The sequence below is a fragment of the Equus asinus genome, chromosome 10 (genome assembly GCF_041296235.1).
Source record: "Equus asinus isolate D_3611 breed Donkey chromosome 10, EquAss-T2T_v2, whole genome shotgun sequence".
NCBI classification, from domain to species: domain Eukaryota; kingdom Metazoa; phylum Chordata; class Mammalia; order Perissodactyla; family Equidae; genus Equus; species Equus asinus.
The window spans coordinates 10,387,221-10,410,727 of NC_091799.1; the positions used below are offsets into that span (position 1 = coordinate 10,387,221).

Sequence of the window (23,507 nt, forward strand, 5' to 3'; positions counted from 1 at the left end):
GACAAACTCCTCTGGGGAAAGAGAAACTCAACTGGATAGTATCAGGGAGCAAGCGCACTGGCTGCAACAAGTTTTATCTTACTCTTGATGGTCCTTTCATTTGTTTGGTTGGCTACCTTCAGGCTTAGGATCCTAGTTTAGAACCATCACACAATTTGGAATTATGTTACTTTTGATTCTGTTTTGTGTAGTTATCTTTAAGTTTTGTACTGGTTGCCTGCCAAACCTTTTGTAAAAACAAAGTACCCAATAAGGTGATGCTGGTTCAGTGCTTTGAAATGATCTCCAACACTTACAGCCTTTCTAAGATACAGACTTTAGATGTGAAGTGCCTGAGAGTTCTCCCTCCCACCCCTCCTTGTTACTCAAAGTGACCTCAGCAGGTGTCCAGTCCGTGCATTTCCCCTCCAAGTGGAACACAGCACTGAATTCTTGATCAGTGATGTGTCTGAAGAAAGATCTTGATAAAAAGGGGAAGATATGAAACAGAATAAAGCCAACTTCATTTAAATTGGGGTCAGGGGTCCCAGCCTGCTGGTGTACTGGTTAAGTTCGCATGCATTGCTTCAGTGGCCCAGGGTTCGCAGGTTTGGATCCCGGTCACGGACCTACACATCGCTCATCAGTCATGCTGTGGCAGCATCCCACACACAAAATAGAGGAAGATTGGCACAGATGTTAGCTCAGGGACAATCTTCTTCAAGCCAAAGAGGAAAACTGGCAACACATGTTAGCTCTGGGCTAATCTTCCCCACCAAAAAATAAAAAATAAAATAAAATAAAATGGGGTCAGGAAGCCAAAAGACGGAGCTTTACACACTACTACTCAGTGTCAATTACAGACCTAACAGGAAGAATCATCAGTTACCACCACAGCAGGAAGATTTCCTCCTTGACCAGCAACTCAGCTAATGAGAAAGTGTCACCACCCTGAACTCTTGCTCTCCTCCAATGGATTTTTGTTCAAAATGACCCCTTCCAACTTCCTCCTTTTTCCCTATAAAATAACGTTCCTCTCCTTTGTTTGGTGGACTTGCCTATGGCTTTTGCTATAGCTTGCTCGTCCCGAATTGCAATTCCTCTGCTATTCCCGAATAAACCCATTTTGCTGGTAAAATAACTGGCTGTTGGCTGTTATTTTATGGTTAACAAAGCAGTGGTGCCATTGGTTACTTCTGCTAGGGTCAGAGACAAGTTCTGAACCACGTTTTCTAGTTGTTTTATTTCTGCTGGGGTATCTGTAGCTCAGAGGATGGGTGAAGGGGAATTAGTCATCCCTGGTGGCAGTTTTCCTAATAGCTTATACTTGCATTATTTTTCACACTCCTGGCTATTCTTTTTAAGGAATGTGATTTCTTGAAGGGATGGGAATTTTACGTATATGGCAATGTCTACCAATTATTCTGAGTACATAGGATGTTAATGCGCAGTAGGCAGGTATGACCCTGATGCTGATGTAAGGAGCACCCTGTGGAACCTGGACTGCATTATAAGTAAAGTATCACTTATTCTGAGAGGAGCGAGTCAAGTTTGTGCCCCTTGACACGTACAAATTCCTTGAGTGGAACTAAACACTTCCTGCAAAGCAAGCTGAGAACAAACTGACTCCGGGTGCTCGCCCCAGGACACCCCTGACCCACCAGGCCGTGTGACAGGACTGCAGGAAGCTCAGCAGACACGGTTTACAGAAGCAAGGTCAAGGTGCAATTTTTATGACTTAAATTTGGGATCAGTGATGTGAAGGAAACTTAAGTACCAAAACCTGCTTGTGGCAGGGCTGTCAGGGGAAGAGGCAGAAGAGAGTTTTGTTTTTCCTTAATTGCCGGGAAACCAGGGGGGCCAAAAATAACAGCAGGAAGATAATGGAGATTGTATTAATGTTTTTTTGTCACCTATCAATGGCCAAACAACACCTGACTCCAGGCACAAGATAAGAATAGCAAAGCAGCTCTAAGAGGCACACACCCGAGACACAGGAAGTTCTTAGAAGGTTTTGAAGCGGCTACTGGGGCAAAGTCTGTCCAAAGGAAACGGATCTGAGAAGAAACCTGAATGCCGAGCTCGAGGATGGGCTGACGAACAACGCCGAAGCCATGAGAAAGCACACAAAGCATTAGATAAGCACATGTCAGAGGCCAGAACACGGTTTTACCAAAGCAAAACGCAAGTGTAGCCAGACAACCACAGTCCCGCCCAGGGCTCCTTCCGGGCCGCGCCCACGCAGCGACAGACACGCGAGCTCGGCCCAGTGGGCTCGGTCCGAGGCAGTGACCCGCAGCTCCTTCAACGCCCTCCAGCCGCAGACCGGACACTGCGGCCGCCGCACGGGTCCCAGAACTCGGGCTTGGGCGGGCGATCTGGGGGGGACTCGGCCCTGGGCCGGGCACCGGCGGGCACGGGTGGCCCAGTCAGTCGGCGCGCAGACAAGACTCAGCGGCCACGTCGGGTCTTGCTGGGTGGTGGCTGAGGTCCGGCCGCCGCGGCAGGGCACTGGAGACCCGCGGACACGCCGGGCCGCCCGCGGGGGCCCAGCCCGGCCCGACCCTCACCCTCCAGCACGACCGCGACCGCCGGCTCTGGCTGCCGTCGAGGCCCTGCCGCGGGCTCAGCAGCACCGACACGAAGTCCCGAGGCGGCGCCGGCGGAGTCATGCAGGAGTCCGGCCTGGCGGCGGCGCCGAACCACGAAGCGCGGGGTCGGGGCCCCAACTGGCCGGTCGTCGCGCGGGTCAACAATCGGGCTCCGCCAGCGCAGCGCGCACGCGCAGGAACGGATCCCACGTGCGGCCTACTGCGCCTGCGCCCCTCCGCGCCTGCTTCCCGCGCTCGCAGGGCTTCGCGCCCGCGCCAGCCTCTTAACCCCGCCCCACCCCCCGGCGGTGGCCATGGCAACAAGGCGGGCGCGGACCCCTGCGGCGCGGGCTTTCTGGCAGTCCCTGTGAGCCGTGCGCCCCCGCTGAGGGATCCCCGCGCCGACTGGGCTCAGCGAGCCGACAGAGCCCGGCGCGGGCGGCCTGCGGGACTCGCCCTGTCGCCCCTGCGGGACCCGAGGCGGCGGCTCTCGGGGCCGCATCCGCCCCCGCGTCTTCGCGGTGCACGAGGCGTCCCTGCGCTCTGCGGTGTTTGCGATCCGCAAGCGCGCGGAGCGCCCCCGGCCCTGCGCTCGAGGTCTGCCCGGCTCCGCCTGCCCGGAGCTTGCCCTGCCGGACCCCAAACTCGGCCCTCCCGGGGGCTCTCCAGGCCAGAATGCCCGCTGCCCTTTGGGGGACACGCTGCCTCCGGCTGTCCCGGCTGCAGCCTTTCTGGGTGTCCGGAGGGCTCCCCCGCGTGTGCGCCCCCTGCTCAGCCCCTCGCTTGTCCGAACCTGCTCCAGGAAGCTCGTCCGCTCTCCTGCCCCCTGCTCTCCTAGGGTCGTCTCTGAGGTCTCTGCTGGTAGTCCCAGCGATGCCCTCAGGCGTCCCTCCCTGCACAGCCTGTCACCAGGGAAATGGTGGCATCTGGAGGATGCGCGTGCAGGAGGGCGAGTCACCAGGCTCTCAAGCTGAGAGTGCCAGAGCCACCCCTGCGGAGCCGGGTCAAGGGGCAGGTTGTGGGCCCGCCCCCAGGGTGCCTGACCCACCAGGTTGTCTCAGGGCCCCTGAGACCCTGGTGAAGAGCTGGACGGGAGCACGAGGGGATCCCTGGGCAGCCCAGAGCCGGTTCGGCTCAGTGTGGGCTCTTGTTCCCAAAGGGCCCCCAGTGGGCTCCAGCCCCTGGATGGAGCAGAGCTGTGAACACCTGGTGCTCTTCCCATCACACACGTGCTGGTCAAACCTGCACTCGCCAGGCCGGGGGTCAGTCACCGCACCTCGTGTTTATTGGAAATCACCTGTGCACTGTGGAAAATCAAGAGTCGGACAGTCTTTCAAAACTCAGTTTCATTCGCAGGAGTCTGGGGTCCGAGATGGGGGTGACTTAAAGCAGCACGAGGGAGGTCTCTGTGGTGAGGGGACATCTGCCTCTCGAGTGCAGGGCGGCACAGGAGTCCACACCTGCGATGAGTGCCACAGAGCAGCAGCAGCCTCCCCTGGCCCGCTGGTGTCCTGTGATCACGTGAGACGCCAACGCTGCAGGAAACTGCAAAGGGTCCCCGGGACCTGTCTGTGCTGTTTGAAACTTTATGTGAAGGTATAATTATTTGAAAATAAAACGTTTAAAGAGCGAGCTGTTACAACCATTTACCCAACTAACTCGACTTGTGTAGAAAAAAGGTGGTGCAGTTAGGGCAGTGAGGAGCCAAGGTGGGCAGAACCTGGACCAAACCTGGACCCAGGCCCCCAGCTTGGCTGACCCTCCTGTGCCCCTGGCCCTCTGCTTGCCTGTGGAGCAGCTGAGAGAAGAATCCTAAGGCATGTGGTTCGAATCTGAGGTTTGCAAAAGGCTGGCAGAGCCTGGGCGTGGCCCTGACCGGGCTGTCACGCTAAGGTCGGGATGCCTGGACGCAGCCTCTGTCCACTCCAAACCACTGGAGTCCAGCTGCTTCTGAACCCACCCCCGAGCCAGCATCCTTGCCCTGGGGAAACCAGCGGTTTTCATGCGTGGGCTGCAATGGGGGGGCCAGGGAGGTTCTGGTGACCTGGTGGAGCATCAGGCTGCATTTAATGCTGCTCCTCACATCACAGGGAGAGGTGGGAGCCACTGTGTTGTTTTCCAGAGGGGAGAGCAGACGCTGGGGCCCAGAACGCAAAGCTAGGGGAAGAGGCCAGAGCCAGCTGGTTTCCTCCAGCCTCGGCCAGGCTGCAGGGGAGTAGCGAGGGCCGTGGCCCCAAATATGGAGGCCGTGTCCCCCCCCCTCAGAGAGCAGGGGAGGAGCGTGAGCACCAAGATCTGTCAGAAGCTCCTGGGGGGCCGGGCGAGGGATGGCACTGCCCACCTAGGTAAATTCCAATTAGTCACCCACTGCAGGAGGCCACCCGTATTGGTCCTGCTGGTTCTGGAGGAAGCACATAAAATTAAGCATCTTACGCCAGCCACTGACGTGACCGAGGCTGAGGCCTCGGAGAGGAATGGAGAGAACTGAGTCTCAGGTGTGCAAGCCGAGCTTCTCTGAGAGCCAGCTCTCCCGGTGCAGACAGCCCTTATGGAGGAGTCAGACTCCTTCTGCAGTGGCTTCAGCTGGGCAGGGAGGGCTGGGCTGTGAGCCCCCGGCCCATCCCGGTCACTGGTTCAGCCTCAACGGAGGGAGGGGCAGCCCCTGTAAACATGTCACCCTGTGAGGGAAGGACACTGTCCCCTTCTCTCCTCCCCTGACCCGCACGTCTGCAGAGATGCTTCTCCGTGTGGCTGGCACTCCTTCTCACCACGCGGATCCGCGTGTGGGGCAGAGGAGCTGCCTTCCCGTCATGTCTCATCACATCTCAGCTCGGACAGCAGAGGCAGGGCCCGCTGCTCTCGCTGCTGGATGAGGATGATGCCACACCTCCCTCGGGCCCCACCCCACAGCCTTCTCTCAGCCCCACGGTCCAAGGTCTTGAGTCCCTCTGCCTCCTGCTCAGACTCCACAGCCGGGAGCTAAGCCAAGATCTTGAGTTGGCCTACGGCAGGCCTGGGGTCACTTGTGTCCATGGAAATGGGTGACAGGAGAGGTCCCACCCTCCTGGAGAAAACCAGTGCACTTCCTTCTGTGTTCCACACGCCGGAAACGCACAGCAGCCTGCCTTCCTACCCAGAGCCCCAGGTTGGGCCACGTCTTCAGTGCTGGGGACCCCGGGTCGGCAGGTCTGGCAGTGAGTCAGGGCTGCAGCGCCCTGGCCCGGTTCTCGTCCAGGATGAGCGGGGACTGGAACGCCCGGCCTCGCAGGTACACCTCCAGACCCTGGAAACAGGCAAGCCAGGATGGCCAAGTGTCCACCTCTCAGCCCCCGGGCAGGGTCCCAATTCTCCCTGGAGCCTGGGAGGGGCAGGGCCAGAGAGGCTTCTAGAAACAAAGGTCAGATGCCTCCTCAAAACCAGAGGCCAGCATGAGCTGTCCCGACAAGCTCTGGCCAGAACTTACCAGAGAAGGAAAGGGGCCCACATTTCTCTCAGCAAGGCTCCCACAGAAGCACGACTCCCCGAACCCCGCACTCAGGCCTGGCCCGGCTCGTTCTCCGCACCCCTCCCAGGACCTGTGAGGGCCTCTCAACACCTCACCCCACTCCACAACCCAGAGGATCCTCTGCAACGTAAGAGATTATTTACCCCACTGGTAAACTGAGGCAGGGCTTGACTTTCCACTCGCACACCCACCTCTCCCCAGTCTTCCTCCAGTCCTCAAGCCCCACCCTAGAAAGGCCATACGCAGGCTTGGGGCTCTCACCTCTCCAGAGTAGGACACCAAGGGCGAGATCTCACACACAGCCGCAGGCTCTCCACTGCCGCGCGGGCTGGGGGAGGCCACCTGTCAGCATCTGCTCAGGGGTGCACACCCGGGCCCTCTCCCAGCACCATCCTCCCCTGCCTGGCCCTCCCCGCCTAAAAGGGACCACCACACCCAGCCCCCGAAGCCCCATCTCGGCCATTCCTCTTCCTGTGGGCACCCAGAGCCTGGAGCAAACTGCCCCCACCCGAGTGACAGGCCCTGATCTGGGCTGGAACCCCCACCCTGGGATCCTGCACAGACCTGGGCAGCCAGGTTGAGGTGGCAGCATGAACAACCAGAGAGTTTGAAACCTAATGTCCTTTGCTTTTCTGGGCCTGAACAGTGACCTGCCTTGCTGTTTCCTCAATGTCATGCCTGGGTCCTACTTTTAAAGCTTATGAATGAGCCAGAAAGGGCTGCAACCCCCACCTCCCAGGGCCCTGAGCAGACCTCCAGAGGTTGGGCCAAAAGGCTGCAGTGGAGGTCACCATATGGCTGGGCTGGGCACACAGGCACCTGTATTCAATGTGGGGCCAGAACAGAAGCCCCCTGCACCCACCCCCACTCAGACAGCTGCAGAGCCAGCAGCGCCCTGGGGCTGAGGGTGGGGCCCTGACACCCTGACACATTGCCCTTTGGGCAGTGCCCTGGGGCCCACACTCACCTGGGCAGTTCGGTGAGCTGGGCCCCGTGAGCATCCAGGAAGTGGGCCCCGGCCTGCAGGGCCCAGCGGTAGTGCTGAGCGAGTAGGGCCCGCCGGGTGGTGGAGGGGTTGTCCCTGTCGGCTGAGTCAGCATTCTTCAGAGGGGAGAACTCCTCCTCCCGCAGCACTTCAAAGGCCACGAAGTTCCTGGCGGAGAAAAGAGCTGGTGACCCAGTGTCCTGGCCCGGAGGCCCTGAAGCTGGGCAGGTGAAGGCCAGGCCGGGATTACGGTGACTAAGTGGTGCCGGGTCTGGGAGCAGCAGCCTAGGCAGGACCACAGACACAATGAGCCTTTCTCCTGAGCCCTCCTTTCCATTCCCACCAGCCAAAACGCCAGACCTTGGGACCCCAGAGTGAGAGCATGGCACTGTGGGAGCCTGGGCTGGAAACAGTCTCCTAACCCCAGGTGAGGGGCAGGTGGAGGGCTCAGGAGGGGGCACAGTGTCTCCCAAAGTCCACAGCCCCAAGGACTTCCACTGCCTTCCACATTCCCTGTGCTCCCATCCCCGGGGTCTGCTTCCTCTGGCCTTCTCCCTCTGAGACCTGCTCCCCACTGCAAAGGGGCACTCCCACCCCTCCCCAGCCCAGCCCCCAGCCTCCACTTCCCTTTCAGAACCCACCACCAAAACAGAAAGAGGGAAGAAAAAAATAATGACTTCTACCACTAACTTAGCAAACTGGAACACATCAAACACAAACTTCTCCATCTTTATCCCATTCGGTTTTAGCGGCTTTACCGGGTTTCCCTCCTCGTCCACGTATGGGACCTTCTTCACAGCCACGTGTGGCTTCAGCAAGGGCTCAAACTCCCTGAGAGAATGGGAAGACAGGAGGAAGAAAGACGAAGTTTAGACAGGATGCTGTGGGAGCCCCATCCGCACGTCTTGGCTTGGCCCACCAGGAGGGCAGGCCGGCAGGCGGTCGCCACAGGGCTAGGAGCAGTGGAGCTGAGCCCAGTCTCTGGGAGGGCACAGGCACCCTCTCGCACTCGGGAGGCTGAGAGCCATGCCTGAGAGCCAGGCACCTTCAGCCACATTCCTGCCCAGGCAAAATGGCAGTGGGCCACGCCACAGGAGGAACAGGCCACCCTGGCCACAGAGCCTCACACCAGCTCTTGAGGCTCTCTGGTGCCTCCAGTGTGTTCAAATGCAAGAACCTTTCTCCACCCCAACCCACAGCAGGTTCCTGACCACAGCCTGGCCAGGATCATGTCAGCCTCCAGTCACTGGCCTGGCTCGCCCCGACGGCACTGGTCAGCATTCGAGGTCACCAGCTGCACACACCTCGTGACCATCTGAAGGAAGCCTCGGGTGAAGAAGTGGTTGCAGATGTTGCCTGCATTATAGAGCAGGCCCCCATCCGGTGCGCGAAGCTGCGCAATCTCGGGGCTGATCTCGCTGTACTCGACCACCTGGAGGACACCGTCCACCAGGCACACCACGCCCACGGGCTCCTCAGGGTATGCCTTTTCCACCACCTGCAGCCCGATAGGAAGGGCCAGGAAGACTAGGAGAGGGTGGGCAAGGCGGACCAGGGGCGGGGCTGGGAGGAGGGGGCGCGGCAAGGCAGGACAGGGGCGGGGCCGTGGGAGGGGCGGGACAAGGAGGGAGGCTGGGAGGAGGGGGCGGGGCAAGGCAGGGAGGGGCTGGGGAGGGGCAGGCAATGCAGACTGGGGCGGGGCTTGTGGCAGGGGCGGAGCAGGGCAAGAAGGGAAGGTGTGAGGAGGGGGCGGGGCAAGGAGGACTCACCTTTGCGCCGCAGTCCGCGTCCCGCAATACGCAGAAGCCGATGAAGACGGGGTCAGCGAGCCGCACCAGGATGTTGTCCACGCAGTACACATGCACAAACTCTACTCCTCGGCGCTCCATGTCCTCCAGGATCCGGTGGTCCGCCAGCGCGCGGTAGAGTCCCCCGTTGCCGTCTGCAGAGGGAGAAAGGCTCTTGAGAGGGCTCCAGCCCGGCCTCAGCTGGCTAGTCCAGGGCATGGTGGAGGCAGGGGGGGCCCTCGGGACTGGACCTTGTGCCTGAGGCAGCTCTCTGTCACTTTCCAAGTAGCCTGTGGTTGTTCCACGTGACAGATGGGAATCAAGGCTCAGAGGGGGGAGGCCACCGCCCAGACCCACACAGCCTGTGGGCAGCACATTCTGGCCTCTGTCCCAGTCCTCCTGACCCCTGGCTAGCTGCACATTCTAAGCCAGCCTGTCCCTCCTTGTTTCAGAGTGGGGTGTACCTGGGGCCATGGCAACCTTGTCTTTCCGCTCCAGGATGGCCCTGCCATCGAAGGTCACAGCAGGCAGCATGCGCTGCTCAAACATGATCACATTGTTGGGGTCCAGATGGAAGAAGTCATTCTCCTTGAAGAACTCCGCGGTGGGCCCCAGTGTGAACTCACTCGTCATGATGTACCTGCAAGGGGAGGCAAGGCTGAGCCGGCCTTTTGGAGGGCCTGGCAACTCTGGCACACAGGCCTCTGAGAGGGGCTGCCATCAGGGTCCAGTCTGGGACCAGGGTCAGGCCTCAGCCTGGGTGGGTGCTGGGCTTTGTTCAGGGCTGTGCTGGGGTTGGGGTTCAAGTCTTGGGTGGCACAGGGCTGGGGCTACATGGGGGGACCACTTGGGGGCCAACGTAATGCAGAGAGGGCACACCAGGGCACAGTGCAGCGGGTCCCGTGGCGCTCGCCAGCCAGTTGCTCCACCCGCCGAATCCGCTCTGCCTGCAGCTGATACAGGGTCTTCTGGCTGGGCAGCCCCACCTGATACATGCCCTTGGGGTAGGTCACACCCAGGCGAGTGCCCTGCCCACCAGCCAGCAGCAGCACAGCCACCTTGTTCAGGGCGATCTGGTGGAAACCTGGGGGTACGGGGCGCCATGAGGGGGTGCCTGGGACCCGTCACACCACCTCCCCTTCACTTTAGAGCAAGCTAAACTTGCGCCTGGGACTATGACACTTCTGACAGCTGCAGGACAGACACTTCCAGATAACACTCTGATCTCATCTGGGCCAGGGCCCCACCCAAACCTAACCTTCTCCCGACCCTTCAGGGGTTCTGATGACATCCTCCTGGATTAATTTCCAACCTGGGTCCTTCAGAGGAAACACCAGGTCGGCCTGGTCAGAGGTGTGCAGCTGGGACCCTGGGCAGGCTCTCCTCCAGAAGCACCTCCCTCACCTCCAGGCCAAGAGGCCAGGAGTGCACTCGCGCCGGCGCTGTTGTGAAAAGTGTGTGAAAAGCAAGTGTGCAAGGGGTCCCCTGCTGTCAATACGCTTGTGGGCTGGGCAGCTGGCCATCCAGGTGTGCGCAAGCACAAAGTACCCTACCAAGCGAATGCGGCCGGGGGTCGGCTGCCAACTTGGAAGCGTTTAGGGGCTCCACACCCCAGTCGCGGGCTGGTACGTGTGAGAGGGGAGGACACTTCACAAAAAAAATAAGGCAAACTGAACTTTTCCAAGCACGACCTCTTCTCTGAACCCTCTCTATGGTCAAGGCCCCCTTCCGGCCGGCCAGAGGCGCCCCGCGGCCGGGACCCCTGCCCCACCTACCTTCCTCCTCCCAGAGCCGCCGCGTCTCGGGGTCGCTCCGGCTCGCGCTGCCCACGCGCTCGGGGGGCAGGGGCCGCAGGCGCGTGGCCAGGCCGGGCGGGGGGCCCGGGGGGCGTGCGCAGGCCGCGGCCGCGTTCCGGCAGTGCTCGCGCAGCGCTTCGGGCTCCAGCGGCTCCAGCTCGGCCAGCAGCGCGGCGCGCGGCCCCGGCGCCAGCTCGGCGCAGAAGCGCAGGAGGTGCTCCTGGCCGGCGCGCTGCAGCCGGGCGCGCACGTCCCGCTCCGAGGCCATGTCGCCGCCGCCGGCCGCGTTGGCAACTCGTGACCCGCGCTCTCCGACCAGCGTCACGGGACACGGAGGGCGGTGCCGGCCCCAGCGGGGCGGACCCAGGCCCCCCGCTTCGACCCCGCCCCCGCCCCCGCCCGGACCCTTGCTGGCCGGGCCTCGGTCCCCTCTGGCCGCGCCCCCGCCCCGGCCCCGCCTGGGCCCCGCCCACGCCTGCTCGGAGGCAGCTGGCGAACTGCTGGGGTCTGGCCCACCGCCGCGGGCGGAGGAGCGGGACCCGGCGCTAGGGACACCGAGGCGTAGGGGCCCGGCGTGCACCGAGTCGGGGAGCACCCCCCCACAGGTTCTGCTGCGCCCATGGCTCCGGGCGCGTGAGGGCTGACTTCACTCCTAATCCACCCGCCTCTCTGCCCACAGCCCTGGGGGCGGGCGCACCGCAGGAGGAGGCTGGGGTCTGTCTCTGCCCGCGGCCATGTTTGTTTGCATTTACCAGACGCCTGGCGGCAGGGACAACAGTCCAGGGGCTCAGTGAAGAGGCCACAGTCAGAGCTGGGCTGCGGACGATGGACCAGGTCATCAGCTGGGCCGGCGTCTGGATGTCACCAAGGCCCCCCAGAAGGCCACCCTGCCTCCTTGGGGGCTCCCTCCTTCGTATCCCTCCTCCTTCCCATTTCTGATGACCAGAACCGCTCAGCAGAGGCCTGTCATCCTGGCTTGTTATTTCAACCATCAGGCTTTAAAATATCCTGCTGTTTACAAACTCCTGTGTGAAAAATATAAAACTGTAGCTTCCGCCATTTTGGGACAAAAGTTTTAGAAACGAGTTTTATTAAGTCTAAAAGTAATATATGCACAGAGTTAAAGCAAATTTAGATGGTGCTTTAGGACCTGAAGTGGAAAGTCACATCTCCCCCAGGCCCACCCCAGCTAACCCCTGTTAGGGCAACTGTGTCTCCCTGCAGGCAGGTTCTGCACATAGAACCACCCCCCCAACACACACACCATTCCTGGGTTCAGAGGCTGAGCTTCACAGCCCCTGGGGGCCCACTGTGTGTTCTCATGGGCCTGAAGGGAGTTATCTTTCCAAGGATGATCTAGGCCTGCCTCAGGCCCTTTACACTTGCTGTCCTACTGCCTGGACCACTCCTCCCCAGAATGTCACATGACTTCCTGACCCACCTTGCCAGGTCTCTGCCAACGTGGCACCTCCTTGGAGAGACGCTTCCAGGTGAGGTTAGCTCAGAGAGCACCCTCCCATCCTTCTCTCTTCCCTCCCATCTTTCTGCATCTTCCACTCCCTGACTCCCCCATGAGCAGTAAACTCCATGAGAGCTGGAGGTTGTTTGGGTCACTGCTCTGCCCCATCTCCTTAGATCAATGCCCAGCCCACGGTAGGCACTCAGTACATGTTTGATGACTGAATGAGGGGGTGTTGGATCCCAAGCCTAGCGCAGTGACTGGGCCACAGCAGGTGTTCAGGCAGTGCTTGTTGAATGAATGAATAAGTGGCCTGCGCCAATAGTCTGTGGCGGTTGAAAGGCAGTTTGAGGCAGATGCTGGAGGTGGAAGGTGTGCGTGGGAGCAGAGTGGGCTCCACACCCCAGGCCAGGGTCCATGGGAACTCTTATCACCCCTGTACCTGTGCCCTTGAAGGCAGGTGTTAGAACATGAACTCGGGGCCATGTTGGTCAGGGTGACCCCCAAATCCCACCTCAAAGTGGGAGTGGGGCTGAGATCAGAAGAGTTTGGACAATCGGGACTGTGCAGCCAGAGGCACATGCAGGGCCAGGAGAAGGGAGCTGACCCACTGGGCAGACAGGGGTGCAGACAGGTGGGGGTGCCAATGAGGCAGAGGTGGGCAATGACCTCCTGGACACCTTCAAGGCGCTCCAGGCTCGCACAGTGAGAACATAATTGCGACTGGGATGGACAACTCAAAAAGTACAGGGGCCACAGGGACCCGCCTGGTCTGGGGCACTGGGAAGCCCCCCCAGGGTGACAGCAAAGCTGAAAGCTACAGAGGTAGGAAAGTGTTGGGGGCCAGACTGGAAAGTGGAAGGAGGAAATGACCAGAGTTCAAGATAAGAAGCACATGGGCCACACCTTAGTCCCACACCCAGAGCTGCCACTGACTCCGGTTTCTTCTGTACCTTCCTCCTGTGCTAGCCAGGGGCCACAGGGAAGCCCACAGACCAAGGACCAGCAGAGGCCACCACCCCCTCGGCTCCAGACACTCTGAGAAGCCCTTGTTTTCCCTACACGATGGGCTCAGGCTCACAGGGGCCCTGATCTGGCCTGGGCACCGCTGGCCATGCTGTCCTGAGCTGTAGCAGTGTTGTTTGCTGTTGGCCGCTGGCCTCCACACCCATGCTAACCCCCACAGAGCTGTCCCCAGGCCTCCCCATCCCCCAGGCCCCACCCTGGCAAGTGTCCCAGCCAAGGATGGCATTTTCGCTGTGACCCCCAGGATGAGCACCCACCCTGAGCCAGGCCTTAAGGTGGCCCTGACCTGCTGGAAGAAAGCAGCCCCATGCTTTGAATGTCAGGGCACCCAGCCAGAATTTGGGGGCGGGGGGTTCAGGTACTTGAGCAGAGTTCTGGAGGATGCACAGGGATCAGCCAGGAGCAGACAGGGAGGGGCATTCCTGGTGGGAAAGCCGCCATGTGCAATGGCTCAGAGGTGAGGAAATGCCGGGTTCCCTAAGGATGGGGGACCAGGGGTGCTGGGAGGACAGTAGGAGGGTGGAGGTGAACTGCAGGACAAATGGCTTGAATGCTGTCCTAGAATTTTGACCAATCCTGCCACTAAAGGGGAAGGCAGGATGCACCAGGCTCTACGGGGTGACTCCGGGCTCACAGCTTTCTAGGTACCCCCAAAATCCCTTACCACAAAGGAGCCCCAACCTTGGGGAGTAACCCCAGGGGAGAAGTGGACCCTGGATACTCCCTGGCCAGGGCTCTTACAGCCTGAGATACAGGCACCAGTGCCTTGGGCTGAGGCGAGCCCTGTACCTGTCTGGAGGGGGTGTTTGGCAATTCTTTGCTGATTTATCCCTGAAGATGGATGGTCTGCTTACAGAGCCGCAGATAACACATGGGCATTGCTCAGGGGCAAGGTGCCCATGGCATGGGGACGTCTGGGAAGACCATTGGAGGAGGTATGGGGACCAGGGCAGGGTCTGGAGGACAGGCAATGGTAAGGCAGAGGCTCCAGGCAGACTGCATCTTGGGCACCTCCTTAGCTTCTCCCACTAGTCAGTCCTGAGATGGGCTCCCACAACAGGACCACAGGCTAAGCCCTGGCTCTGTCCCAGAATGATGAGATGGAATGAGTGGATCCTGCTGGAAATAAGGCAGGGGCCTCCGGGGACACAGGGCTGCCTGGCAGGCCTGAGGAGACCTGAGAGACAGGAGAGCAGCTGGAAGAGGTATCCAGCCAGAAGAAGCAGCTGGAGCAGAGGACCTTGGGAGCAGAAGGGAACTGGTCACCAGATGGGGATCTGGGGACACAGGAAAAAGTGGCTTTGTCCTGCAGCCGTCAGGAAAGGCCAGGCTGTCCCAAGGGGCCAGGGGAGGAGCTAGCAGCGGTGGGGACAGAGAGGCCTCTGTGAGCGGAAGCGCCCAGCTGGCTGGAACCCACAATCCTCTTGGGGCCCGCCTGGCGCAAGAGAAAGGGGCCCCAGAGTCGGCGGTGCCTGTGCCAGGGGACCCTCAGCGAAGAGTGCCGGGGGAGCTAGAGGGAGAAGGTGAACCCTCGGAGCGGGTACGCTCCGCATCCTTGTCCTACGAGGCCACCTGGGGACAGGTTTTCATCAGGGCGCCAGGCCCCGCCCCTCGGAGTGGTGGGCCGGGCAGTCAACCCCAGAAAGGGCTGATCTGCGGCGAGAGGCCTGGTGTGGTCGGGGTGGGGAGCAGAAGGGGGTCCGTGAGGCCGGGAGCGAGGCAGAGGTGGGGGATCCCGCCCCCCGCCAGCGCTGGGACCGCGGTCCCTCTCAGCACCGCGGCAGGAGCGCGCCGGGCGCTGGCCCCTCGGCCGGAAAATCAAACCTGGCTGGCGACCTCTCAGCCAATCGGGAAGGAGATGGGCCAGCCTCGGCCAATGGCCGCCGCGAATGCTAATGAGGGGTTGACGCCACGAGGAGGCCCATTCAAAAAGTAGCAGCTATTGTAGCGGCCGGTTGCGCGCGCCGGCCGGGCCCCGCCGTCCAGCCGCGCGGGGACCCAGCCCCGGGCGCGCCCAGGACGGAGCCCGACCAGCGGGCGCCCATGGCCGGAGCCGCGATGGCCGAGCCGGGCCGCGGGCCGCCCGCCGCACCCGCGCCGGGCACCGAGGGGCTGCCGCGCGCCTTCCTGCAGAGCCTGCGCACCCTCTTCGACATCCTGGACGACCGGCAGCGGGGCTACGTGCACCTGCGCGAAATCGAGTCCCGCTGGCAGGGCGCCGACGCGCGCGAGCTGCCCCGCGGCGTGCTCGAGGGCCTGCGCCAGGTGGCCCCGGCCAGCGGCTACCTCACCTTCGAGCGCTTCGTGGCCGGCCTGCGCACCTCGCTGCTGAGCGCCGACGGCGGCCCGCGGGGCCAGGCGCGCGCCCCGGCCCGGGGAGGCTGCCCGGCGCGGCCCGGGGGCCAGCTGCCGCCGCAGCGCCTGGTGTTTGCACCGGCCGACGAGCCGCGGACGGTCCTGGAGAGGAAGCCTCTGCCGCTGGGCGCGCGCCCCTCGCCGGCCGGCCCCAGCGGCGCGACCCGGAGCCTAGAGAAGCTGTGCTGCCAGGCCGAGGCGGCGCCCGGCCCCGCGGAGCCCGAGCGGCCCCAGGGGGCGGCGCTGGAGCGGAGCCCAAGCGCGGACGCTGGTGAGTGTCGGGCAGCCCCTGGCCTCGCCCAGGGCCAGAGCCTGAAAGGGATTGCCTGCGCATCTCCCACCAGGGCCGGCGGACGGGGCGGGCAGCTCTTCCTGAGCCTGGAACGCGCCTTGCGACCTGGAGAGAAAGAGGCCTCGTGCCTGTCCTGGAGTGCTCAGGGACCAGGAGGCAAGCCAGCCCCTCTTCCGACACAGCGTGAGGCTACCAGGGCCAAGGGGCTGGGGTGACTCGGGAAGCCGCACCAGGAACCCGCCCTGTGTCAGTCCTGAGTTGGGCACTGGGGACCTCTACGTGGCGTGAGGAGGCTCTCCACCTCCAATACCTGCCTCACACCTGGGACCACCTGGGCCCTCTGGCTCATCTCTGGTTACTGCTTAGACACAGTTGGCTTCCACTAGTGCAGATGAGAGAGGGCCCCCCAGACTGGCAGGGGCCCTTGCTGCTTTCTTGGGTCCTTCTCCGTCTGACAGCTTGGCCAAGAGGGTGGACCCACTGTCCCCCACCGAGGCCGGGGTAGGCAGGAGCTGTTGGGGGTGGTCCAGGAGGACGTGGCCCAGGTGCCAGGAAGAGCAGAGCGGTGGGTGGGTCTCCAGCCCAGTCTTCGAGGCCTGTGGGGCTGTGCCGCCACTGACACCTGGGAGGGACACAGACCACAGCCCCTGGGGATGGCCAGCAGGCTCCTCTTCTGGCTTCCGGTCCAATTGGCAGAGACAGGAGATGGCTGAATGGTCCCCTGTTTGTCCCCCCAGTGCCTGCCCTGGGAACAGGACCTGCATTATGGCTGGGGGCGGAGCCAGGCCGCTCAGCTCATTCAGCCTACACACATGCCTGCCAGGTGCAGGCCTTCCACCCACGGCAGCTGCCAGCCCTTTTTGTGCTGCCCACCACTCTGCCAGCCTAGCTGGACCTCCCCACCCCCACCCCATCCAGCCTCAGGCATGTTCCCCAGCCCCATGAGGGCCAGTTGGAGTCTTAGTGGCCCCTGGCTTCCCTGGTGAGCTGATCCAGGCTCTCCCTGCTCCTCACTGCCCAGCTTCCCTGTCCCCATGGTGTGTGTGAGGGGAGCTTCTGGATGTCGCTGGCCTAGAGCATTGGGCCACTGCCATCCATGTGACTGCACACAGTTGGAAATCAGCCATGGGATCGGGGTTTGGAGGCCTCAGGCCTGTGGTCCAGGCCTGCTCTGCCACTGGGTCAGTTAGTGCACCCCTCTGAGGGCCAGGCATGTGGCCATGCCCACCCGGGGGAAGCATCAGCACGGATTCCTCTGTAAGCCTCAGGCCGTGGCTCTCACTGTCACCTTTTACAGGCAGAGGCCCAGAAAAGGGGTGTGGCATGCTCTTGAGGTACCAAATCTAGAGCTCCAAGACCTCCCATCTCCCCAGGAAGAGAAAGCCACGCATACACAGAGGCCCCCACAGATCCAGGCCCTCCTTCCTTGTCCCCTTTTGGGGCTCAGTATGCACCCCAGGCCGGCCAGGCGCCGTAGGTGGACTGCTAGCTCAGTCGTCCAGCTGGATGTCAGGTGCCGTCACTGGGAACCCAGGAGCTGCCCTGCAGACTTGATAGTAAAGACCAGGCCCAGGTCTTCCGGGGGCCCCCCTCTGTCTGTACCTTCTCTGCCGGCTGCACAGCAGGTTGGAACATGAACTCTGGGCCTGCTTGGAGCCTGTCTGCCAGGTCTGGCTGGCAGCCCACATAGCCACCTGGTGCCAACTCTCTGGGCATGTCCCTGCCAGGCACACCTGCACCCCCTTCTTGCATCACCTGCCCACTCCCATTGCCAGGTGCTGGGGGCATGGCCTGCGAGGGTGAGGCTGGTGCCGGGGACAGGGCTAGAGAGCCAGGGGTGCCCTCCCCCACACCTGCACCCACTCCTCCCCTCCTGGGCCGCCCTGTGCATACTCCCATGTCCCCCGAGGAAGCCACTGGCCCTCCTGGAGGCTCCCACAGGGAAGTGCCTGGCTTTCCAGCCCCAAGCAAACTGCAGGTGGACACGTGTGCTGTGGGAACTCCTAAGTCACCTGCCGAGTGCACTGTGTTTGCACTTTTGTGGGGACTAACTTTATACCATGATCACCTTCCTGGGGAAAGTTAGGTCTCACCAGCATGCCCCACATTTCACCTCCTTGAACCCCAGTTACCCTTAAGGGCCCGTGCAGATAAGGAGAGGAGTGGGGAGGACCAGCAGCCCCGCTCGCTAGCTTCGTATTCAGCAGCCTTTGAGCCCCCAAGGTTGGGGGCGCCCCGACAAGCCGGATGAAGCCCCTGCCCTCAGGGAGCTCACACCGGAGTGTGTGTGCATGTGTGGGGTGTCAGCAGCCACATGGCCCTCCCCAAGGCAGGTGCGGGGGAGCTGGTGGGGGACCAGACCCCAGCTAGGCACAGAGGTGAGGTATGGGCCAGGCTAGGCCGGTGCCCGCACCCCCAGGGCTGGACTGAAATGGGGTGGCAGAGGCCCTGAGTTGCTGATGACCCCATAGGCATACATTGCTGGGGTTGGTTGTATGGGGGCATCTGAGACGGACCTGGAAGCCAGGCCTTGTGGGGGTGTTGAGCTTGACCAGGCAGTCCCTCGCCTCTTCTGCTGCAGGTGCAATGGCCTGCAGGGCCCGGGAGCTAGGTGTGGGGGACTCCCAGCGGGCCCCCCGTGCTCGAGGGGAACGTCGGAGGCACACCATCACCAACGGTGTGGACTGTGATCTGGTGAGTGGGGCCCTGGGGCTCTGAGGGACTCTCTGTCTTGCCTGGAATTGGACTCAGCCCCCACAGTTGGTCTCCTGGACCACCCCTCTGCCTGGGAGAGGGCAGCCAGGCTTGGGTTCTGGGGGGCCTATGGTAGGAACACCAGTCAGTTCTAAATGTGCCTCCTCACCCGGCTTGAATCCACCTGAGGGACGGCCCGGGGTCAGGTCAAGAAGTCCTCTAGGGGGAAGGTGGCCTGGGTGTGCCGTGGCAGTGGGCTTGGCCCGTCCTCAGCAGTGCCCTCCCCACCTGCTTCCTGAGGCTCACCTCTGCCAGCTAAGCCCCGCTCACCAGCCGCGTGCTCACCGCTCACCAGAATGAGTGGGGCTCTGAGCTGGGGACAGCCACCTGTTCCCCTGGGGAAGCCTGTGTGGAGGGGCTAAGGGAGCCCAGGACCCTCCTGGGAGGAGGGATGGGGCTGTGCCCCCCAACGCAGAGGCATGCAGGGGCTCACTTGCGCAGGTGTGTGCACGTGTGTGCCTGTGTGGGCTGGTCTGAGCGCACGGCTGTGGCTCCCAGCACACATACGTGGGCGCATAGGCGTGTGCTGCACGTGTGCTCGTTGGCATGTGTGTGTCCTGTGTGTGGCAGCTGAAGCAGATGAAGGAGCTGGAGCGGGAGAAGGAGGTGCTGCTGCAGGGTCTGGAGATGATGGCGCACGGCCGGGACTGGTACCAGCAGCAGCTGCAGCACGTGCAGGAGCGCCAGCGCCGCCTGGGCCAGAGCAGGGCCAGCACTGTGAGTGACACTGCCTGGGGTCAGGCTGTCCCCAGACAAAGGGACCCTTACCCCCGCCATGCACACACACAGTGACCACCCACCTAACCCCAACCACCCCGGGCGGGTGTAGGCCTGACCCATTCACCCAGGGTGCCAGGCCATCCCCTGCTGTGATGTCCCCCCAGGACCTGAGGTGCCCTAGGGCAGATATCCCCCACCGGCAACACCCCTGGGCTCCCCCTTGGCTCTGAGCAGTAACTTCAGGGGGTCATCCGTGGGGAGTGCCATCTGGGGGACCCATCCAGGCACAGTGGCTGACCTGGGCTGGCCCTGCTCTCTGATCACCCCTCCCCTGCTTTCCTCCCAGGACTTTGGGGCTGAGGGGAGCCCCCGCCCGCTGGGGCAGCTGCTGCCCAAGGTACAGGAGGTGGCCCGGTGCCTGGGGGAGCTGCTGGCTGTGGCCTGTGCCAGCAGGGTGAGTGTCCCATGGACGGCCCAGGCCCAGCTTGGGGCCACCCCTCACCCTTGTCCTAGAGGCTGTGCTGGGGAATGCCGGGCCTGCCTGACCGTGCCCTCCCGTAGGCTCTGTCCTCATCCTCGGGGCCCCCGTGCCCTGCCCCGGCCCCCGCCTCACCCTCGGCTCCCGGCTGGCAGCAGCAGACCATCCTCATGCTGAAGGAGCAGAACCGGCTCCTCACCCAGGTGAGCTGTGGGGAGAGGTGTGGGCGGGGGGCTGCAGGCCCCACAGGCCCTGACCATCCTCCTGCCTGCCCAGGAGGTGACCGACAAGAGCGAACGAATCACGCAGCTGGAGCAGGAGAAATCTGCCCTCATCAAGCAGCTATTTGAGGCACGTGCCCTCAGCCAGCAGGACACTGGGCCTCTGGACTCCACCTTCATCTAGCTGCCACAGGCACGGACACAGACACTGGGCCCCTCAGCCCGGCCTGGCACTCAGCCCCGGGTGGGTACCCCCTTGACTCCACCTCTCAGGCTGAAGACCACCCGGCTGGCCTGGACACAGCCCTCCCTCCTCTCTTCCCATCTGGGGTGCCCCAGACGCCCCCAACCCCAAGTGGAGCCAGCAGGTGGGCTGCTCCCCAGATGTGCTGCAGCCCCGCACGCTGACTTGGTCCTGGCCTCCCAGGCTGGACTGGGGTGGGGCTTCATCCTGCCGACACAATCTGAAGCTGCTACTGCCACTGTCGGTCGACAGTGGGGGCCCCTCCTCGTGTTTACCGGATCTCGGGTAGCCCTGGCAGGCTGGGCTTGTCGGGAGCCCGCCCACGTTTACAGTTGGCCCGCCTCCTGGACCTGGGGTCTCCAGGAAAAGGTACTGGTCACACTAGGCTGCACTCCTGAAAGCGGCCAGCAGAGGGTGCTGCGTGCACTGTCATAGGCCCTGCCTGGAGCCCCCACCGCAGGTCTCAGATGGGGGCCGGCAGGAGGGGACTCTGGGATGGGCTGGGACACCCGAGGGCCCAAGGGCATCTTCCCTCAACCCAGGGCACCCACATTAGGGGGCCGCCCCTCAGCGGGGGAAGATGGTAGGGGTGGGAAATGGCCTCTAAGAGGAGGGTCTGCCTGCGTGGAGTTCTGGGGGAGCTCCCCAGGATGGTGGTCAGGGTTCATGCCTGGGCCAAGGCTGCTTACCCCCTCCCCACAGGCCTCAGACCCTAAACCAACTTGGGTTAGCTGTCATCCCTCCTGGCCAAGACTCCACAGAGCAACATGTGACCCAGGCTCAGGGCCTGTGCCCGCAAGGCCACGTGAGCAGGCTATGGTCACGGGATGGCTCCTGGGACCATAGCCACCTCCTATAGGCCAAGCACCCCCACCACAGCCCACCCAACTGATTGCCCAGGTACGGGGGCCTCTCACACCTCCACCCCCCAACCCCAGTTTGGCCCCAGGTCTGGGCTGGGAGAGAACACTTCCGCTCAGCCATGGAAAAGGGGAACCACAGAGTTCAGGAAAAGGCTGGGAGACACCTGCTCAGCTGGGCCTGCTAACGGCACCTCCACCCCAGGAGAGGCCCAGTGCTCTGTGCTGCCATCCCCACGGGGACCCCCAAGGCAAGGGCACAGTGACATCAAGGACAGGTTATGAGGGAGAGGGCCGCAGATGCAGGGGGTGGGCATGCATGGGGCACAGGGGCACACCTGGAGAGGTTGGGCGCAGCCCTGGAAGACACCCCGGCCACAGGGAAGGGATCCTGGCTGCAGGCCAGGTGCTCCCTTCCAGCCCCAGCTCTGTGCTAACCTGCCAGCAGCAACCTGGACCAGCCACTGACCCTACTGCGCTCAGGGCCTGGGGGGCGAGCATCCCAAGTCAGGCCCAAATCAGCCCAGTGTGCACATGGCCCTCCTCGGAGGATGGGTGTGGGTTCTCCTAGGGGCCTGAGACCCTATACCACCCCCCAGCCTAGACCTCCTGGGCAGGCTCCCTGGGAGGGGAAACAGGAAGAGGAGCAGGCCCTAAAGGGCAAGATAGCCTCCAGCACCCAGCAGACCTGTGGTGCAGTGGTTAGACCACTGCCAGCCAGGAGAGATCCTCCCAATCGTCAGGGTGGGGCCTACCTACCAGGACCTCCCCAAATCTGCCACTCCCCTTCCATCCCACAACCAGTCCCCCCACACCAGCCCAGGCCCCAAGCCCACCCTCACTAGGAGTCCCTCTGCTCACAGGTTCTCCAAACACAGCCCCCGACATTTCCAGAACTGAAAACTGCACCTTCCTCTGCCCCTGACTCTTCCATGACCCCATCACTCAGAGCAAATCCAGGCCCCAAACAGTGTGGCCTCCACAGGCCCCACCTGAGTCCCTCCAGTAGCCCGGGCTGCAGCTGAGCAGAGCCTTTCCCATCTCTGGGCTTTGTCCATGCTCTTCCTGCCTTTCCTGCCTCATGGAGCTTGATCCTACCAGCCCTTGTCCCAGCCCTCCAGGCAGACAAGCAGTGAAGGAATCTGCAGAGGCCACAACAGGGAAGGTGGTGCCTTGGGGCAAGCAGGGGGTGGCCAGCGTTCCCATGAGGGTGTCTGCCAGGCCTGGGGCATCCTGCTTTCCCTCTGATGTCTTCACAGAACTTGGGAGGCAGGAGATGGAACATAGTGTCTGCCCAGGCTGACTTTCATCAGAAAACCTCACAACCTTCAGCTGCAGGGTGATTGTGAAAGGAGCTGGCTAAGCAGAAGGCGACTGAGGAGAGGGCCCTCTCAGCCCTGGTGTTCCGTGCAGGGTGGAAAAACATGTCCTCTTCGTTTGCAGCCTGAAACCAGGCTACCCGTCTCACCCTAGAGACCTCAGGGGAGAATTTTAAGTGGCCCCAGGTTGGCAGGGCCTGCGTGAGTGGCAGAAGCAAACACTCATCCTCTTGAACAGGCTCTCAGCCTCACAAGAGGGATGTCTGGGGCAGAGGAAGTCTCTGTGGGACTCAGAGTAAGCCCCGTGCACTGTAGGACGTTTGGCAGCATCCCTGGCCTCTATCCAGCAGATGCCAACAGCACACACACACACTCTCAGTTGTGACAACCAAAATGTCTCCAGGCATTGCCCAATGTCCTGGGAGGGGGGTCGCCCAGGTTGCGAATCTAGAAGGATGTAGCTTCACGAAGCCTCAAGGATTCGATGTCAATCAAGTTCTGAAGAAAATGAGTACCTCCAGGTTAAAAATTGTGGACACATACCACAAGGAAATAATCCACCATGAGGGCCAGCAGAAACAAGAGATGGGTTCTGTAGACGTTCCAGATACTGGAATTATCAGATAGAGAATATAACTATGTTTTATCTAAAGGAATAAAAGATCCTTGAAAATATGAACAAGGAATAGTCTTTATAGTTTTTATTTTTATTTTTATTTTTTTTGCAGAAGATTAGCCCTGAGCTAACATCTGCTGCCAATCCTCCTGTTTTTGCTGAGGAAGACTGGCCCTCAGCTCACATCCATGCCCTTCTTCCTCTATTTTATATGTGGGACGCCTGCCACAGCATGGCTTGACAAGCAGTGCCATGTCCGCACCCGGGATCCGAACCAGTGAACCCTGGGCCACTGAAGTGGAGCACGCAAACTTAACTGCTGTGCCACCAGGCCAGCCCCTATAGTTTCTTATTCTATAACAAACTATAATCTTTTATTCTGTGAAAGTGACCAATAAAGGATGAAAAAGAATCAAATACAACTTCTAAAAATTAAAAAAAATGTAATTAAAAACCCAAATGGACTAAACTTCAGGTGAAAATTTTCAGCACAGCTGAAAAGAGATTTAGTGAATTGAAA

The 23,507-nt window shown here is 61.5% G+C and overlaps 2 protein-coding genes across 4 annotated transcripts; one reads left to right on the forward strand and one right to left on the reverse strand.

Moving 5' to 3' along the window:
• Positions 1-3,832: 3,832 nt before the first annotated feature.
• Positions 3,833-10,975, reverse strand: UAP1L1 (UDP-N-acetylglucosamine pyrophosphorylase 1 like 1). 2 transcript variants are annotated; one of them, XM_014863725.3, is made up of 9 exons: positions 10,623-10,974; positions 9,727-9,931; positions 9,312-9,487; positions 8,830-9,002; positions 8,365-8,558; positions 7,751-7,891; positions 7,043-7,228; positions 6,337-6,403; positions 3,833-5,853 (listed from the first exon to the last, which is right to left on the reverse strand). In XM_014863725.3, the coding sequence occupies exons 1-9, from the start codon at positions 10,909-10,911 to the stop codon at positions 5,770-5,772; spliced, it is 1,515 nt and encodes a 504-aa protein (XP_014719211.2). In that variant the 5' UTR covers positions 10,912-10,974; the 3' UTR covers positions 3,833-5,769. The 2 variants fall into 2 exon arrangements, with proteins under 2 accessions (XP_014719211.2, XP_070374350.1); XM_070518249.1 differs by lacking the exon at positions 6,337-6,403 and having other exon boundaries at positions 10,623-10,975.
• Positions 10,976-14,552: 3,577 nt separating this feature from the next.
• SAPCD2 (suppressor APC domain containing 2) lies at positions 14,553-23,234 on the forward strand. Of its 2 annotated transcripts, XR_011506162.1 has the most exons (7): positions 14,553-15,754; positions 18,357-18,469; positions 19,100-19,246; positions 19,596-19,703; positions 19,811-19,930; positions 20,004-20,192; positions 23,100-23,234. XR_011506162.1 is itself a non-coding variant. In XM_014863727.3 (6 exons), exons 1-6 carry the CDS (start codon positions 15,172-15,174, stop codon positions 20,130-20,132), a joined length of 1,200 nt encoding a protein of 399 aa, XP_014719213.2. In that variant the 5' UTR covers positions 14,553-15,171; the 3' UTR covers positions 20,133-23,075. The 2 variants fall into 2 exon arrangements, 1 of the variants encoding a protein (XP_014719213.2); XM_014863727.3 differs by lacking the exon at positions 23,100-23,234 and having other exon boundaries at positions 20,004-23,075.
• The last annotated feature ends 273 nt before the right edge of the window (positions 23,235-23,507 follow it).